Source organism: Lithobates pipiens, unplaced genomic scaffold (assembly GCF_037356315.1).
Source record: "Lithobates pipiens isolate NorthernLeopardFrog02 unplaced genomic scaffold, aLitPip1_a1.2 Scaffold_18, whole genome shotgun sequence".
Lineage (NCBI taxonomy): Eukaryota > Metazoa > Chordata > Amphibia > Anura > Ranidae > Lithobates > Lithobates pipiens.
Genome location: NW_027507758.1, coordinates 338,995,562 through 339,014,345, shown reverse-complemented (window position 1 = coordinate 339,014,345; position 18,784 = coordinate 338,995,562). Strand labels below are relative to the sequence as shown.

Genomic DNA, 18,784 nt, shown 5'->3' with positions numbered 1-18,784 from the left:
ATAGCCTACAGTATGTAACCATAAGTTATTGATGTTGTGGTCATGCTTGTCTTTTAGATGTATTAGCCGTTTTGAGTTACTGGAAAATAAAAGCATAAATTAAATACCATGGATACTTGGCTTGACTGATAACTGATAAAATGGCCTTATAGTTTGTAGAGATGACTGTTGATATTAAACACATCTTTTAGAAAGATATATTGCTGTTAAAATGTATGAATAGATTTTACACACCACCTGGGTAGTCCCATATACAAAATGTAAAATCATTTCTGTCAACAGCCGGAGGTCCGCTAATTGCATATCCCTGGCATATAGGAACATTTATCCCCTGGTTCATCCTTTTCAGGCATTTGTGTGTGATGGAATATAAAAGCATAAAATCAATGTTTAACCCTTTTCTTACCAAAGCACTTTTTTATTTTTCACCTACGTGTTAAAGGAGAAGTATTGTCAAAGCTATTTTGGCATTACTTCTCCTATGGATCACAGGAGTGCAGTTCGTTCTGGGCTCCTGTGATCATTTTCAGCTGACAGTGGGCTGAAGCCTGCTGTCAGCTGGTGACACAGAGCCGGTCCAGACTCTGAAAGGATCCCAACCATATGGCATCTTGCTCAGCTTCTCAGAGATCCTCTTAGAGCCTGAGCCAACTGCTCTCGCCCCTCCACAGCCCAGTGCACCCAGGAGCAGCAGGAGAGCCTAGGAATCATGGGAGAGGTGGGTCTGGCAGGGTGTGGGTGCCATCCTGTGAGTCTTGTAAGAGGTATTGGATAGCTGTACAGCTGCTCAGATCACCTTTTACTAAATAGCTCTGAGCCTCCTGAAAAAATATAGAACTAATCTCACATCTTCTGATGCTGCTGTGAGCTTGTTTTAACTCTTTAAAGTCAGGATGTATGGTTTATGTCCTTAGAATCCAAGTGGTTATCAGTCCCACATTGCTTACACACACACCAACAAGAACACCAAGGAGTCAGTCCACAACTTATCAGTGTGCAAGAATAGGATGCTTACATGTATTCTAAAGGGAACATGCCATATAAGGTACTGCATGTGATATAAGATATGAGGAATTGAATGTAATATAACATTATAGGGCAGTGTATATAATAGAGAACGACAAGGCACTGAAGGTGATATTGAAAATAGAGGCACTGCATGTAATAAAGGGGGAAGGTGAAACTTTGGGGTTGATTTACTAAAGGCAAATAAACTGTGCACTTTGCAAGTGCAGCTGCACCAAACCTTAGTAAATGAGGGGCTCTGCTGCTTTCCATCACCCAATCATGTGCAAGCAAAAATACCGTTTTTTATTTTCCTTACATGCGATTGGGTAATCTTTGGAAAGTTAAGCTTATCTCATTCAATCTCATTTACTAAGCTCTGGAGCAACTGCATTTACAGAGTGCAACTGCGCTTGCAATGTGCAGTCTTTATTGCCTTTGATAAATCAACCCCTATGTGTAACAAGAACTGTAAGATACTACATGTATGATATAGCAGTAACAGACCTTGCATCTAATAGAGGCGCTTTATGTACCAGAAAGGTATGAGGCAGTGTATGTAAAATAAGGATATTACAGATGTAGGGTTTATTGTTATGAATATGTGATGCTCTCAGCTTGGAGGTTACGCAGTTCCAAAGTGAACTCCCAACAACAATCGTTTTTTATTGGTGATACAGGAAGTCATACAGAGTGAGCTTTAAAGTACATAATAACCTAGTAACTGCCATGGCTGGTATGAACTGTTATTATGTTTTCACACCAAATGTTTCTTTTCAGATAACTGCTGGAGAAAATATCAAACTTGCCATTAATGCAAAGGGTATTGGCTTTGCCTTGTTGCAGGTACTTTTTTCTCATAAATATTACTAAGCACTATTCTTTAGATAAACTAAGATAGAAACGTATTTCTTGCAGTCTCAATATTTTTTTTAAATATATATATTTGAATAATACAGTATTATATATAGGTTTGGTGATTACTGAACTTCATGTAAACAATTATCATTCATTTCTAAGTTGAATGTTTGGAATTATATATGAATAGAATGCATCCGAGCTTATTTATGAAAATAAAAAATCAACATATAAAAGGTTAGGAACCAGTAGCAGCCAACCAGATATCATTTGCTTTGATGATGGATAAAATATGATTACTATAGAATGCTACATGCACAATTTTAGTTAAACAGGATGAGGTTGAGGCACTCACAAGTCTTGCAGCAGTAGATATTTAAAAACACAGGTTTTAATTGTGTCTGATTTTATGATGGGTCTCAGCCCATGTTTATCAAGGCAACATCTACATGAATTGAGCAAACATACATACAAACTTCACCCCATCCACCTACCTCTCATAGCACCATCCCCAGTGAAATTAGGGGGTAACCGGTGGCAACCATAAAAAGTTCCAAATATTTGTCTAAACAGCAAAAGAGTCATAGAAGCCCAATGAAAAAAAGCTAACATAATACAACAATTACAGTTGAATTAGAGTCAGCTAATGCATCAAAGGAAAACAAAAACAAAATATAAGAAAATGCTGGGCCCACATGGAGCCATCGGTATCATGGCCACCATAGAAATCCTCCTCCTGGAGCCCGCAGTAAAATCTGTCCAAACATAATTAATTATTAAATAGGATGCTTTATCAGTACACAACTGAGTTGTAAAAGCATAGTCAGATGCCATAAAAGAACAAAGCACCTGTCATTCTTGGAGCTGCCACAGAGGGCAGCAACAAATAAAAATATATAATGCAGCAGAACAGTAATACTGTAGTAATACTTGCACACACACAAAAAAAGGAAAGATTAACACACAAAAAGGTCAATATAACCCAGCAAAGCAAAAGAGTACAAATGCTAATAGGCGGTGAATGCAACAATGAGATCAGGGTTAGTGCTGCTTATAGATAAAGGGGAAATCAGTGCCAGAAAGAGCAGGCAAATTGAATAATTAAATGCATAGCAGAACCCTTTATCATATGAGAGTTATTGTTCAAGAACAAAGCCAGCAGAGCTTGCAGGCTAAACCACCTAGTCATTCAATGCCATATTGCTTCCAAGGGTTAGAGCAACTGTAAATACCGTTCCCTACCCCAACCCATATGGCTGCCTCCTACTCTGTCTGCCGTTAGGCGATCTCTGAAAACTCATCTATTAAGGAAGGCATATCTTGTCATTATCTAACAACTGCATATTACTTTCTCAAACAACTTATCCCCAAAGAGTTCTACTTGTAGACGCTGAAGTCCATGGAATAGAAGGGTGCTCAAAATCAATTCAACCACTAGTATTTATTAGGACACCTATGCTAAGATTATAGAATAAAAGTTGAGATAAGTAATAAGTCATCAGCACAAATTAAAAAGGAAAGACAAATGAACATTGCTAAGAAAAGACCAGTTTGATTTTCGGTTTAATTTAGTTATTGTATATTATATTTCTGCTGTTGCTTAAAGTATAGATTGTTGATTAAAGTATAAATATCATAACAAAGTGCTTTATACTCATAATTATATTTTCCTTCATTTTAGCTTCATGTCATATATAACGTACACCGCGTTTCCTCCAGGACTCGTAGATCTGCAGATATTAAAGATCCTTTTAGTTTAGGAATCATAGTACACGATAACAAAGAAAACCTTAATACTGTAACACTGAATGTATGCACAAGGTATGTAGCTATTTCAAAAATGTTGCAGTTACGCTTTTCTACTGTTGTTCAATGATTAAGAATAGCAAAGGGTTGCTGCTAATGCAATAACTAATAGTTATACCTAGAAGCATGAGCAACAGGAATTACGTAAAACTTCTATCCAAACCTAAACCAAGGAACCCACCTTCAAGAAAAGTTTCAAGAAGATATTTTATTATTCAGTGATTAGGTCAGTTTTTAAAAACTCTCCCAGGTTTCTCTGCGGTATTTGAAAAGGATTGATCACTATACAATAACATTCTTAGTAAACAAGGTAACCAAATGTGCAATGCAAATTTTTAATTATACTTGCTCTGGTGATTGAATTTGATGATGTTTGTTCCAGCTTGTTGTCTCTTGCATGCAATACACATGTTTGATCCATTTATGTCCAGAAGAATTATTCTATTATACATTTCTTGGCTGTACAACATATTATAAAATGGTGTTGGGCAAGTCTTGGAGCATCCTTGTCTAAAGCCAATGAGCACAAAATGCCGAGACTGGTTTAGTTAAGAATTCAAAAATATAAGTCAGTCAGCCAAAGATGTGAAGCTGTAATATAAGGTTTCACAGATAGGTGGGGGTAATCACCAGAACTTTTTTTATTTGTAAGTGGAAGATACACAACATCAGGCCATATACATTTTTGAGCTTATTTTTGAGCTGATTAAACTTTAAGAAAATGCATAAACAATGTGAGGTCCAAAATCAGTATAACATCCACATTCACATGGAGTTTACAGGTACCAAACATAGGAAGTCCTATCTAAAATCGTGTAATTTTTATTCTATTTCAAAAAATCTTTTAAGACAAAACATTCAAAAACTGCAAATAAGTACAGGATAACCATAGTTTTACACACAGGACCCAGTTCCTAATGACATGCTTGACCCAATTTTCTAGGTAAGTATTTATCTGAACCCTTTCATCATAGATAAAATATCATTATGAAATATACTTTAAACTTTGTAACATCATAACATGATTCAGAGGCATCCATTTCTCAACATGTTTTACAGTCCACTTTTAGGATAGAATGGTGAAATTGCTCTGTAAATCATACAATAAAGCAAAAGTTTTAGAACACATTACATCAACCCAGAGAGTTTGCAAAATATATGTATAACAAAGAGTATCAATTCATACATCAATGATGTATGATATACTGTATATTTGCTGATTCAGCATTGCAGATGATTGGTCTGATTGTCCCCCAGGAAGTCTGCTTTCAATCCTGCTTAGAAATAATGGGCAAATATTAAAGAAACAATGATATGGCTTTTTGAGGGCGGCAGGAGGGTTGGCTGCTATCTAGTGGACTTTTTTTATCCATTGTCTGTATGCATTCTATCCACCATCAGTTTATGGTTAAAACACTGAAAAAACAAAAAAAACACTTTCCCACTGGGAAATGGGGGTTTCTGTGGAGGCTACCTTACCAGTGACAGCCCGTCCACACACGGTGCAGGGGTGCTGCCCCTCCCAATCCTTGCCCTGGCCCCTAATGTACATGCAGGGCACTGGATACATTGATTTCAATTGTTTTTTTTTTTAGGAACATGATTAGAGCCTGAGGCTCTAATTGGCTTAAAAAAAGGGTGGGCTTGGGATGCAGAGCACTGTGCCCTGAGTCCACCCAGTTGTGTGACAATATTGAATTAATATTCGCTATTGTCTTCCTGTTTCTTGTCCCGGCAAATCAGAAAGTAGGTCCTGAGACCTGATTGGCTGGGGGTCTTAGAGCAGACCAGGGAGATGAAGATGGCTAGGAGCAGAGCAAGAACAACAGGGGCAAGCTCAGCAGCAAAAACCCTGAGGAGCAGAGGTCCTGAGTGGTTGTAAAGGTAATCTGGCACACACACAAGACAGACACCACAATAAATCATTGATGTATTTATCAATACTCATATGTAATATTTATATATTAAAGTAATGCATTCAAAAAAATTGTGCTTTATTGTATAATTTCCAGAGAAATTCCAGAGTAATAAGTTGACTAAGTCAGTGAAACGCATTGAAAAATTGATGCCTCTGCATCCATTATGATATTATGAAGTTTAAGTTTTGATACTTTATCTATGATAAAAGGGTTCAAATAAATACTTACCTAGAAAATTGTGTTAGGCAATGTACCTGTTTTTTATGCTTTGTCATAAACTAGTTTTTTTTTTATGACAATATGACAATGAATACACATTACATGATTTTAGATGAAAGATCCCCATGTGGTCCCTGCAAAATCCAAATAGATATTTTTTCTAGGCTGTTAAACTTAGAAATACAGAATTTCCCAAATAAAGTGTAACTGAAGGCAAAAATTTTTTTTTTGTTTTAGAGAGTGGAGAGGGATTTGAACACGTCAGGTTCTTATCACTGTCAGTGTCCCAGTTAGGGAGTGTCATCCCCTCTATTTGTCCTGGTGAACTGAAAGTAAAAGTACATTTCAAATTCTAAAGTTGAATTTTAAAGTAGAATAAAAGTTGAGGGGACATCTTTCAATGGAGATAGTAATTCTGGTGACCCTGGTGTCTACCAGGGATTTCTCTAATTTTAGAGGAACTTCCACTCACTTCCTATTGTAGCTATGGGAAGTGAAGTAAAGGAAAAGCTCCTGAATAGGGCACAGACAGTAAAAAAAAACCTGACGGGTTACCCCTCCTTACTCTATTCAAAATGGGAAAAAAAAAAGGTTTAACTTCAGTTCTACTTCGAACAAAGGTAGTACTTAAATAGGTGTTTAGGTTCCCCTACCCCTTCCTTGTCTTTTATACCCAAAATAAGACCACAGATGCAGTATGTCCCTACACTAGCCACAAGTGAAATGTGTGCCAAGACTGGGAAATCACAGAGGAACTAGATTCCTCTTGACTTCCTATCCCTCTACGATGTCACTGTGGTTGAGCGCCCACCTCAGTGGAGAAAATAGACTGCATCTGCCTACGTGCATATTGTAAGCACAGATTTATGTAAACATTGCTGGGGGGAAATGAGTACTGTAAATCTGGTACATGCTGGATCTGACCTCTGTCTGTCTGTGTAATAGAAAGGTGGGAGGGCTCATACAGGTAAAAAAAAAAAAAATGCACCTCTACTTGTATTGATTGGTGCCATTCACATGGTTACCAACCTCTTAATATGCCTTCAATGTGTTTTCCTTACAAAGAGCCAACTAGAAAGAAAACTGTTCAGCCTGTTACTTTATGGTGACTGTAAGCACGTGTTTCATTATTTCCTAAAACCCTGAACCATATCTATATATCATTGATGTTTGTCATGCGGAAATACTTGAACTTAACCAGTGATCCTTGAGATAATGATAGCAATGATTACATAGATGATAATAATGCTGATGATGATGGCAAGCTATTTGTTTTACCCTTGGGAAAGAACTGTGTTAGAAGTAGAACCACATCTATAGCAACATTACAAAAAAGTATAGGTTAGCTTTTGGAACCATTAGAAAAAAATGTAAATTCATTGGAACAAGAACCATATTCAGTGCGTGAGGGTAAAAAGTTTTTGAAACAAATTACAACTCCTCATGGAACTAATGATGGAACTAATGTTAGACCTACTAATCTGAAAAATTGAGAATGAGGTCATTAATTTATTCAGTAAGTTGAATGATTAATTCGCTGCATATTCAATGCAAAAAATGTCAGGAAACCATTTAAAAAAACATTTAATGCCAATGTACATTTTTTTTTTTTTGCAAGCCAGGCACTCTTTTCTCTATCTAACAAAAAAAAAAAAAGTTAATATTAATAATATTTTGTAGAACTGGGAAAGCACTGGGGTGAGAACTGAATAAAAGAATCAATACTATGCCTAACTAAATTCCTTTATGTCCTTTATGGTAAAGTGGCAGTAGTGACACAACTGTAGGTCATCTGGCGACAGAAGTGGTGTGCCACCAAGCACCCACTGTAGAAATACACATGATTGTTTGTCATTAAAGAAAAATCACAGGGTAACACTGCCTATATATAAAAGTATTATACTTTGTCCTAATGTACTGTGACCTCTTATAGATACATTATAGCCCTTACATTTTTAAACAAAAACATTTTTTTTCCTAAAGGAGCTCTCATTACACTACAACATATAATTACATTTAGTGTCTAATGTTTTGCTGTCTACTCCGGTGACTTATCTAGCTTTTCAGTGGCCCCAAACCATATTTTGATCCTTGCTTTTGGCAAGTTTTAAGCTGCTGTGTGTTACTAAGTAGTAGGAACTAATCACTGTATCTAGTTCCCTCTTCATATTTTTTCATTCCTCTCTTAGTTCATAGTATGACATATGGTTTGAGTTACCTCTAATCTGAAAGCCAAGTTAAGTCAGAATTTGCTCTTTGTTTCCAGAAAAGAAAGGTTTGAGTTTGAGAAATTATTTTGGGTTCATACTTGATTTTTTTTTAGGTTTATACACTTGATATGTGTACTTTTCATCCGTTGTATAGCTTACAAAAAATGTAACTGAAGAAACAAAATATATATTAGATAATCTAATTCATTGAATGCTACAGTAAAGAATTCATTAATATCAACTTCCAACTGTGATTTGTTCAGGTCTTACAAAAGCAGCATGGTGCTATGCTTTAAAATAGCTGTTTATTTTGTTGTACTTTGTGACGAGATCCAATTTGGCACTGGGCATTTAAAATGAAACCAGCATGGTCAAAGGTTTAGAATGGATAAAAATGAAGTCATGTGAAAACAGGTAATGCTGTGCTTACATATTTTTTATGGCTACCAAAGTGGTTGTGACCCTTTGGTACAAGTCCTACTCTGTATTAAATAGAATGTGGAATCATTTTAGAGAAAGCTGTAATATTTAGTCCAAACATTCCTCGTCTACCACTTTATTTCCCTTATTTCCAGACTTACGTATTGCTCTCCTACTTTAAATTGTAAGACAATGGAAGCCTCTATAGAATAAAAGCCCGCATAAATCCATTTGGCATTTAAGTATTAAATTATTTCCAGGACAAATATAAAGCTATAGCAATGAAAGACATTAACTCTTTTAAGCTATTTCTTGGGATTTTTTTTTTTTTTACATCCCAAGATTAATATAACATTTACAACATCTTTTTAAAATAATAAATTAACACTTGCTTGTAAGGTCAAATTCTGTTCTTTTAGCTGTTCTTTTGACATCTAAGGTAATCTTAGAATATGAATTGAGTGTAGCTCAGCAATATTTTGGAACAAGTCCTCATTTATGTAAAAGAATAGCTAAGAGGGGTGTGTTAGAGTTTGCAAGAATTTTGGGTTTAATGCCTTGATTCCTTCTGTACATTCTCATTTTCATGGATTGTGGCTAACACTGGATTACAGCCTAGCACATGTATTTAACAGAGAGTACTCTCTGAATAATTCTATAACTATCTTAGATACATTAAAGTGAAACTAAACTAACTCCAACACCCCTCCCCCCATCATCATCATCCCCCATCATGTACAAGTTCCCGCAAACAGAATGGGGAGTCTACAAGTCTTTGCCCCCTCCTGTCACCGGTGACCACTGTCAGATGGGCTGCGTGCTCTGACTTCTCACACTTTGTGCTTCTGTTTGCCAGCCCGGATGACAAGTCAGCTCATCCCTGGGGGGAGCCAGCCATGCATTGATGGTGGGGAGGAGCTGTACCGCCTTGTCCTTGTCTTCTCAGCACTGTGGTCAGGGGTGGGGCCGTTGTCACTTGGGGGGCTGGGTTCCCCATACTCCAGGTTGATGATGACACAGGCTTGTGACTCCTATCCTGGGGGCTGGACCTGTCAGCTCTCTACCCCCTAGTGCAGGGAGCAAATAATGGAGCTCAATAGGTGGACCAGGTCGGTATTTCGGCCTGCCTCAATGAGCGCTATTTAAACACAATTGGAGACTGCTAGGCAGCCAGTAAGCATGGAGAAACTGTTACTCAGTGTTTCTACATTACAGTTGTAATGATTTTTTGGATGGACTGTCTTTTGCTAGGCAGATTAGAAAAAAATCACGATTAGACTTTTTTTTTTCTAATCTACCTAGCAACAGCAGAGAGAGAGAAAGAGAGATTTTAAAATATACAGATTTACAGAATGTTAAAAACTCAACAGAAAAAAATAATTATATTGTTTTTATTTATTTATTTATTTATATTTTTCCCTGCAAACTGGTGGGTCGCTGCCCCAGGAGCCCCTGTGGATGAGCCTCCACTAGTGGGCAGCTTTCCGATTGGATGCCCCATGGCCTGCAGTTGGTGCACATCTTGCGTGTGGTTAGGACAAGGACAGGAACTTGCTGGTCAGGGAGAGTGTGCCTAGCATGAGATGCTCCAGGGACAGAATATAAACTGGTTGCCAGTTCATGAGTGTGGAGCCTTTCCACTACAACTCCTCCTTGCCTCACTGCCTGCAAGCTGCCTCCTCTGCCAGGTGCTGTTGGCATTCGAGTGTTACCCTCTGTAAGGGGTGCATAGCTCATTGTGTGTGTTATTACCAGTTTGTTTTATTCCTCATAGACTCTATATTGTGTTGTTGAAACACTCACGTTAATACACTACATTGCAATCTGAGATCTCTGTGTGTCTTTCCTCCCTTCTAGATATCCAATACTGGGCCCTGGCCACAAGCTTGCAGCCAATTAATTAATTGCATTTCAGTGAAGACTTTCTGTTGCTAATGGCTATTATATACTGTAATAGCTTTTGCTGTAATAAGTGGCAATGGGTTCCAGTAGCAGTATGTGACACTTCTCTGCTGTAGAATATAGATAGAGTCAGTTGAATCACGTCTCCATAATTTAGGAGAAGTCTTTTATTTTTTAATTGAATTCAAGGCTTCCTCTGATTGGTTGAGCTAGAGAGGTGGGTGATATGCAATTCAGCCAATCAGAGGAAGCCTTGCAAATCGTTTTTTTCCAGACTGGTCCAAATTATTTATTTAACCACTTAATAACCGGCCCATAGCCGAATGACGGCTACAGGGCGGTTGTTTAACTCTGGGAGGCCGTCATATGACGTCCTCCCAGAATTCCGCTCTCGCGCGCCCCCTGGGGCGCGCACTCGAGAGCATCCTGTGGACCCGGCGCATCACGGTAAACGGCCGCTCATCGCGGCCATTTACCACGTGATAGCTCCGTCAAATGACGGAGTGATCACTTGTAAACAAACCGGCGTCATGTTATGATGCCGATTCCTCCCTCCCCCTCTCTGTACCGATCGGTACAGCGGAGGGGGAAGAGATCGGTGTCAGCAGCGCTGTGGGCTGCATCTGCAGTGCCCACATCGCTGCTCACCGAAATTGAGCCCCCCAATTCCCTGCCATTACTCTGCAATACCCTGCAGTACCTTGCAAATACTCTGCAAATACTCTGCAATTACTCTGCAATTACTCTGCAAATACTCTGCAAATACCCGCCAATACTCTGCAACACCCGCCAATACTCTGCAACACCCGCCAATACTCTGCAATACCAGCTAATACTCTGCAATACCAGCTAATACTCTGCACTACCCTCCAATACTCTGCAGTACCCGCCAATACTCTGCAGTAAAATTCCAGCCAATACTCTGCAATACCCTGCCAATACTCTGCAATACCCTGCCATAAATTGCCATACTCGGAGATACCCAGCCATACTTGGAGATACCCTGCAATACCCAGCCATAGTCGATGATACTCTGCAATACCCAGCCATAGACATCCCCCCCTCCCGCCGCCCTCCAGGGCTTCTACCGACTCGCCAATCCGATCAAAGCCAGAATCTTTTTTATTTTTTTTATTTCAGGCTTTCCAGTCTAGAGGTGAGATGTAGGGTCTTATTGACCCCATATCTCACTGTAAAGAGGACCTGTCATGCCATATTCCTATTACAAGGGATGTTTACATTCCTTGTAATAGGAATAAAAGTGATCAAAAAAATTATTTTTGGGGAAAAAAATGTCAAACTAAAATAAAGTAAAGTAAAATGAACAATAATTTTTTTTTTTTTTAAAGCGCCCCTGTCCCCATTTGCTCGCATGCAGAAGCGAACGCATACGTAAGTTCCGCCCACATATGAAAACGGTGTTCAAACCACACATGTGAGGTATCGCTGCGAACGTTAGAGCGAGAGCAATAATTCTAGCACTAGACCTCCTCTGTAACTCAAAACATATAACCAGTAAAAAAAAATTGAAACGTCGCCTATGGGGATTTTTAAGTAGCAATGTTTGGCGCCATTCCACGAGCGTGTGCAATTTTGAAGTGTGACATGTTAGGTATCTATTTACTCAGCGTAACTTCATCTTTCACATTATGCAAAAATTGGGCTAACTTTACTGTGGTTTTTCTTTAACCACAAAACTGTTTTTTTTCCCAAAAAAAGCATTCGAAAAATTGCTGCGCAAATACCGTGTGAGATAAAAAGTTGCAACGACCACCATTGTATTCTCCAGGGTGTTTGCTAAAAAAACATATATAATGTTTTGGGATTCTATGTAATTTTCTAGCAAATAAATGATGATTTTTACATGTAGGAGAGAAATGTCAGAATTGTCCTGGGTGCTCCAGAATGCCTGATGGCGCTCCCTGCATGTTGGGCCTCTGTATGTGACCACGCTGTGTAAAAGTCTCACACATGTGGTATTGCCATACTCGAGAGTAATAGCAGAATGTGTTTTGAGGTGTAATTTGTGGTATGCATATGCTGTGTGTGAGAAATAAACTGATAATATGACAATTTTGTGAAAAAAAAAAAGTAAAAAAAAATCTTGATTTTGCAAAGAATTGTGGGAAAAAATTACAACTTCAAAAAACTCATCATGCCTCTTAATAAATACATTGGAATGTCTTCTTTCCAAAAAGGGGTCATTTGGGGGGTATTTCTACTTTTCTGGCATGTTCGGGTCTCAAGAATTGAAATAGGCCGTCAGTACTTCAGGTGTGATCAATCTTCAGATATTGGCACCATAGCTTGTGAACTCTATAACTTTCACAAAGACCAAATAATATCCACCAATTTGTACTTATTTTTACCAAAGATATGTAGTAGTATACATTTTGGCCAAAAGAAAAAAAAAAAAAAGAAAAAAAAAAGAAAAAATTACTAATCTGCTAAATTTTATAACAGAAACAAAGAAAAATACATTTTTTACAGAATTTTTGGTATTTTTTCTTTTATAGCACAAAAAATAAAAAAACGAGCAGTGATTAAATACCACCAAAAGAAAGCTCTATTTGTGTGAAAAAAAGGACAAAAATTTCATATAGGTCCAGTGTTGCATGACTGAGTAATTGTCATTCAAAATGTGAGAGCACCGAAAGCTGAAAATTGGTCTGGTTATTAAGGGTGTTTAAGTGCCCAGTGGTCAAGTGGTTAAAGTACCAGGAAACCTGGAATTATTTTGTAATTTTCATTCTTAACCCTTTTTGTTTTTATTGTTATGTTATTTCCTCTTTTCTGATGTAATTTGTTCTTCTATAAATATTTTTCAGCATTGTTTTGCCTTTTCTTTTGTTAAATAATATTTGAAATTGTGCTTACCTCTAATACACTAAAGTGTATGTTTATTAAACTTAGATAATTTACCTCACTTCAGTTCTTGGCAGTTTTCAGAGAAAAAACATCTCATCTGACACCTTTTATGATGCCCAGAATATTTGTTCTCAGAGAAAAAAGAGATGTTTTTCCTCTGAGAACGGCAGAGATCTGAGCAGAAGGGGAAGGGCTGCCTGTGATCTCACAAGATATTGTGAGATTACAGTGCAGCCTTGTTTAAAAATTGGCTGCGCCTGTCACTTGGACTCAGGTTACCTGACAGTTTGACCAGCCATGGACCCAGCTGACGTGCCACTACCTGCAGATGATCCATCGCAGGGCATAGACCGCAGACTTGGGACTCAGGAATCAAATCAGACTCGGGTGATGCGATCCCTCCTGTAATGCCCCAGCTGTGTTCCAAAACTTTGTCAATTAAATCTTCAGGGATCTGCTGAACCAGTTTGTTGTCATCTATCTGGATGACATTCTTATCTTTTCAGAAAATCTTCTTGTCCACAGAAACCATGTCTGCACTGTACTTCAGCACCTTAGAGAGAATGATCTGTTCTCCAAGCTGGAGTAATGTTCCTTTGAATGTTCTGAGTTCCTGTTTCTGGGATGCTTTATCTCAAGTTTGGGTCTTCGTATGGATCCTGAAAAGATTTTGGCCATTACCAACTGGCCTCTTCCTGCTAGCCTCAAGGGCATACTGCACTTTCTTGGGTTCACACATTATTATAGGCAGTTCATAATGATTTACTCTTCTATTGCTGCGTCTATTATTGCTTTGACCAAGAAGGGTGCAAATGCCAAGGACTGGCCTTCTGAAGCTGTCTCTGCATTTCACGACCTTAAACAAGCCTTTGTTTCTGGACCTCTCTTGAGGAGACCTAATCCTGGGGACCCATTTTTTATTGAAGTGGATGCTTCTTCAATGGGTATGGGAGCTGTGCTTCTTCAATCCTTTGTGAAGAGATGTCAACCATGTGTGTTCTTGCCAGAGAGAAATTATGCTATCGGTGATCGGGAACTTCTTGCAAATTAAATTAGCGTTAGAGGAGTGGCGTCATCTCTTGGAGGGTTCCCCTCACTCCTTAAAGATTTTTACTGATTGCAAGAATCTACAGTACCTACAGAATGCTAAATCCCAGGCCAGGTGGAGTCTTTTCTTTTCCCATTTTAATTTCACAATCACGTACAAACCTGGTCCCTGCAATGGTTAGACTGATGCACTGTCATTTGACACTTTGAACGAGTAGTCCACTCCTGAATCTGAGCCAGTTTGTTCTGACTCATGCATTGTTTCCCACTCTACCACCCTGGAGTAAAAAATTCCTCCTGGCAAAACCTTCCTCCCCACTGAGGTAAGAGCTAAGATCCTTGGTTGGGGAACTGATTCCAAGGTGGCAGGTCATGCTGGGTTCCTTCGATCCTTCCTGCTCATCAGTCATCACTACTAGTGGCCTAATCTCCACTCAGATATCAAAGACTATGTTAAGGTTTATCATGTCTGTGCTCTGTCTAAAGCCTTCACACAAGCCCCTGCTGGTCTTCTCATGCCTTTGCCCATGCTTAAGGAGCCCTGGTCTCACATTGCCATGGATTTTATCACCGATCTCCCACTGTGAGAGAATAATATGGTAATTTGGGTGGTAATCGATTGGTTCTCCAAGATGGCTCATTTTGTTCCTCTGCCTTGGTTCCCAGTTTTGTTCAAGAAATGTTCCGCCTCCATGTGGTCCCTTCTCATATTGTTTCCGACAGGGGTTTTACAGCTCGTTTTTGGAGAGCCTTTTGCAAATCCCTCAATATTTTCTTGGATTTTTTTCTCTTTTTACCACCCTCAATCCAATGGACAGACTTAGAGGGTTAATCGGGAGTTAGAGGTCTTTCTTCGCACCTTAGTCTCTGCTCATCATGACAATTGGTCCTCTCTACTCCCGTGGGCAGAATTCTCTCACAACAATCATGTAAATACCAGTTTTCAAAAGACACTCTTTTTCACAGTTTATGGAAAACACCTTCAACTCCCTCTTCTCATGACCTGTTCTCCAGATATTCTAGCTTTGGCTGCAGCTCAGGAGTCTTTCAATTCTATTTGGGGTGAAATTCATGATTCCATCCGGGCAGCTGCTGACAAATTCAAAGGCTTTGCTGACCGCCACAGGCATAAACCACCTTCTCTAAAGCCAGGGGACACAGTCTGGCTCTCCACCAGGAATATCAAGCTCCGAGTTCCTTCTTTGCCCCAAGATTCATTGGTCCATACACTATAACCTCTAAACTGAATCCAGTTTGCTTCACACTCCAGATTCATAAAAGCCTCAAAATCTTAAACTCCTTCCATGTTGACCTTCTGAAGCCTTTAGTCCTCAATACGTTCTCTTGTCCTCTCCCTATCATGGCCTCAGTCTCTGAGGATAATCAGGAGTATGAGATTAGTCAAATTCTGGATTCCCGGCTCTGTAGAGGCATTCTTCTATACCTCGTGCATTGGAAAGGGTTTGGTCCTGAGGAGAGGTCTTGGATCACTGCATCTGAGCACCTCATCTGTTGAGGAGGTTTCATCTGAAGTTTCCCTCTAAGCTTGGGCCCAGGGGGTGGGGGAGGCCTCATAAGGGGGGGGGGTACTGTCATGGATATGCAGTAATGTTTGTCTTTCAGCTTACTTCTCCATGTGTTCAGCTTAAGAGGCCAGCCACTCTCACCTGGCTGCTTAATTAATCTCTCCTCAAAGCATGGCTCCCCCCAGCCCCTATCTGGGAACTTTATCTTAACTTGTGCACTGCAAGCTAGCCCTGCTGATCAATATTGTATGTCTGTCTTCCATGTGCTACTTTCTGTGTTCTAGTCTGATTCCAGTTACCGATCTTGGCTTGTTCTCGACTATCCTTACCTGCTTGTTGCCCCAGCCTTTGGCTATCCCCTGACTACCCTTACCTGCTTGTTGCCCCGACTTTTGGCTATCTCCTGGCTATCTCCCGACTATCCTTTGTTGTCGCAGTCTGCTGCTTCCTCTCTACCTCCCTGTAGTCTACCGTGAGCATGAGCTGGGAGGCCCTAGGGGTCCTGACCAGACCAGCTAAATCTATCCCCACCACTAGGGGCTTCTGGTGGACCCCTGATAACTCTCCTGTGCGTCACTCCTGGCCTAGAGAGTGGAATGCATGCCAGGTAACTGGCAGCGACCATTACTCTCAATCTATAGAGGCCAATTTTAATAGTGAGGTTTTGTTTCCAGTAGTTTTTTTATCTTGTAAATTGTCTTATATTGAATAAAATCACAGAAGGATTTTACACTATGAGGTGCTTTCTCTCCATTCATTGCACGCCTGTATGATCCGGTTTTGGAGCTCCGGATCCATCATTGGAGGTAATCTGTACCATTGGGAGCCACCAGAGGACACAGCAGTGGGATAGGCCTCCCATAAACAGACCTACAAGCACAGCAGACTTTCTTTACTATATGGTAGGGGAGTCAATTTTACATGGTGAGCGCAGAGTGTTTACAGTCTTCCACGTGGTGGATGCACAGTTATCATGGGAATAGAGCATGACAGCACTTGATTTTACAGAAAAGAGACTTTGCTTTTCACAAAAATCACTTTATGCTTGATTTTTTGTACACAATATATTTTGGTTTATGTTTTTGCCATTGTTACTATAGATGAATTTACTGTATAGATTGGTGCAGTAATATTTCTATAGTATATATCATAATAGAAGTGGTACCATACACTATTTTAAGGTGGAGCAAGCGCTGTCTCTATTTTTATTCATTTACATTGGCTTACCTGAGGGGATAGCATAGATAGCAGCGGCTCACCCACACCATTAATAATTTAGATTGGATACCTAGGGGTGGGTGCTTTACCACTTTGCCAAAAGTGCCCTTCAATGTCCTATGTGGTATGTCTTGTGGGATAGTGTGCTGGGAGTTGTGACTAATGAAACTTGATTTGCAGAGTTTCTGAAAGCTCCACTTTAAAACTGTATAGTGAACATTTCCAGCTTTGGCCTGCTCCTTCCAGCAATGAGAGAAATCTGTAAGTTGGAGAGACATTGAAGGGGACCTAAAGGGAGCTGGCCACATTGCTATTCTAGACCGGAAATTAAAAAGCGTTGTTAGACCCACTTAAAAACCTGTGTCTAAAGATCCAAGAGTTATAGCCCGAGAGGGGGCTGTGATGTGGAGACATGGAGGAGCATGGGTTCACAAAGCACTTAATACCTGCATGGAGGCTCTGAGTTGGAGAGACGTTGATTGGAAATTAGAAAAGCGCTGTTAGACACACTTAAAACCTGGGTTCAAAGGTCTATTGGAGAGACATTGAAGGGGACCTAAGGGGAGCTGGCCACATCACTATCCTAGATTGGAAACCTGGGTCTAAGGGTATGGTGAGTTATCGCCCGAGAGGGGGCTGTGGTGTGGAGACAGAGGAGCATGGGTTCTGAAAGCACTTTATACTTGCATGAAGGGTGTGCGGAGCACGCTTTATAGGATATTCAAGCATACTGATGATTTCATTTTGGACACTAATGGACTTTTATAACATTGCACTTAAAATATGGTGGCACGATATAGATATTTTATTTTTGTAGTTAATTTATTTTGATATTTGTGTGATGCATAATTAATGACACCAAGTGCTCATCCATGTTTTGTTTATTTGATGTATCATCATTGTGTATATTGCACAGGATAGTGGGAAGAGCAGCAGGGGTGGTGTATGAAATATTGTGAGGTTAACCTGTGCCGTAGTGTTTTTTTGTATCAACTTAATACATGTTGCTTACATTATAACTAAGAAGTACAATATGATGCTTATTTGTTCCCGCAAATGTGAATAACCTCATTTGTTTATTTTTAATCCACTATAATAGCTACCTTGAAACAGAGACCTCAGCTCAAACTGGAATGGCTATTATGCAAGTGGATTTGCTAAGTGGCTTTAAACTAGCTTCAGAAGGTGTATCACTGAGATATCCCATTAAGAAAATAGAAGAAACTATGGATGGCAAAGTCAATATTTATTTTGATAATGTAAGTGGAATGACTATTACTATATATACAGCGTGTAATTGGATATTTAAACAGTTGTATAACACACAAGTTTTTTTGAAAAAAGAATTCTATGCAAGAAAAAAAAAATGGATACAATTGTTTCAGGCACAACACTAATTTATCTACCATGTTGGCAAGCTTGTTCCTATTCTTCTGGTTGGGCTGCACCATTGTGGACTGTATGAACTATATCTGACACCATATAGACACAAAACTGAAGGAGATACCAGATACAGTATATTGCCAGTTATTATTTTTTTTCCAATGGACTTGGATCATGTACCATATCAATCTATGATATATATCCATATATGTATGGAGAAACTAGTACCCATGTTGTACATTATTGGTAATCCTTTTAAAAATGAGTGCATATACAGTACATGTTTCATCTTTACGTATCCGCATGAGTCTTTACCATTGCCAGTAATTTGTTGTTTGTGCTGAATTTGGGATAATATTCCTTGATGATATGAGCCATCCATACACAGTCTGTACAGTTTGAC

The 18,784-nt window shown here is 39.2% G+C and overlaps 1 protein-coding gene across 2 annotated transcripts in view; it reads left to right on the top strand.

Moving 5' to 3' along the window:
* Positions 1-18,784, top strand: part of LOC143988096 (CD109 antigen-like) — a 249,191-nt gene that overhangs the window by 221,079 nt on the left and 9,328 nt on the right. For both annotated transcript variants that reach the window (XM_077487378.1, XM_077487379.1), the window contains 3 exons: positions 1,786-1,851; positions 3,545-3,684; positions 18,098-18,257. In XM_077487378.1, coding sequence (XP_077343504.1) covers positions 1,786-1,851; positions 3,545-3,684; positions 18,098-18,257 — 366 coding nt within the window. The remainder of the gene's footprint in view (positions 1-1,785; positions 1,852-3,544; positions 3,685-18,097; positions 18,258-18,784) is intronic.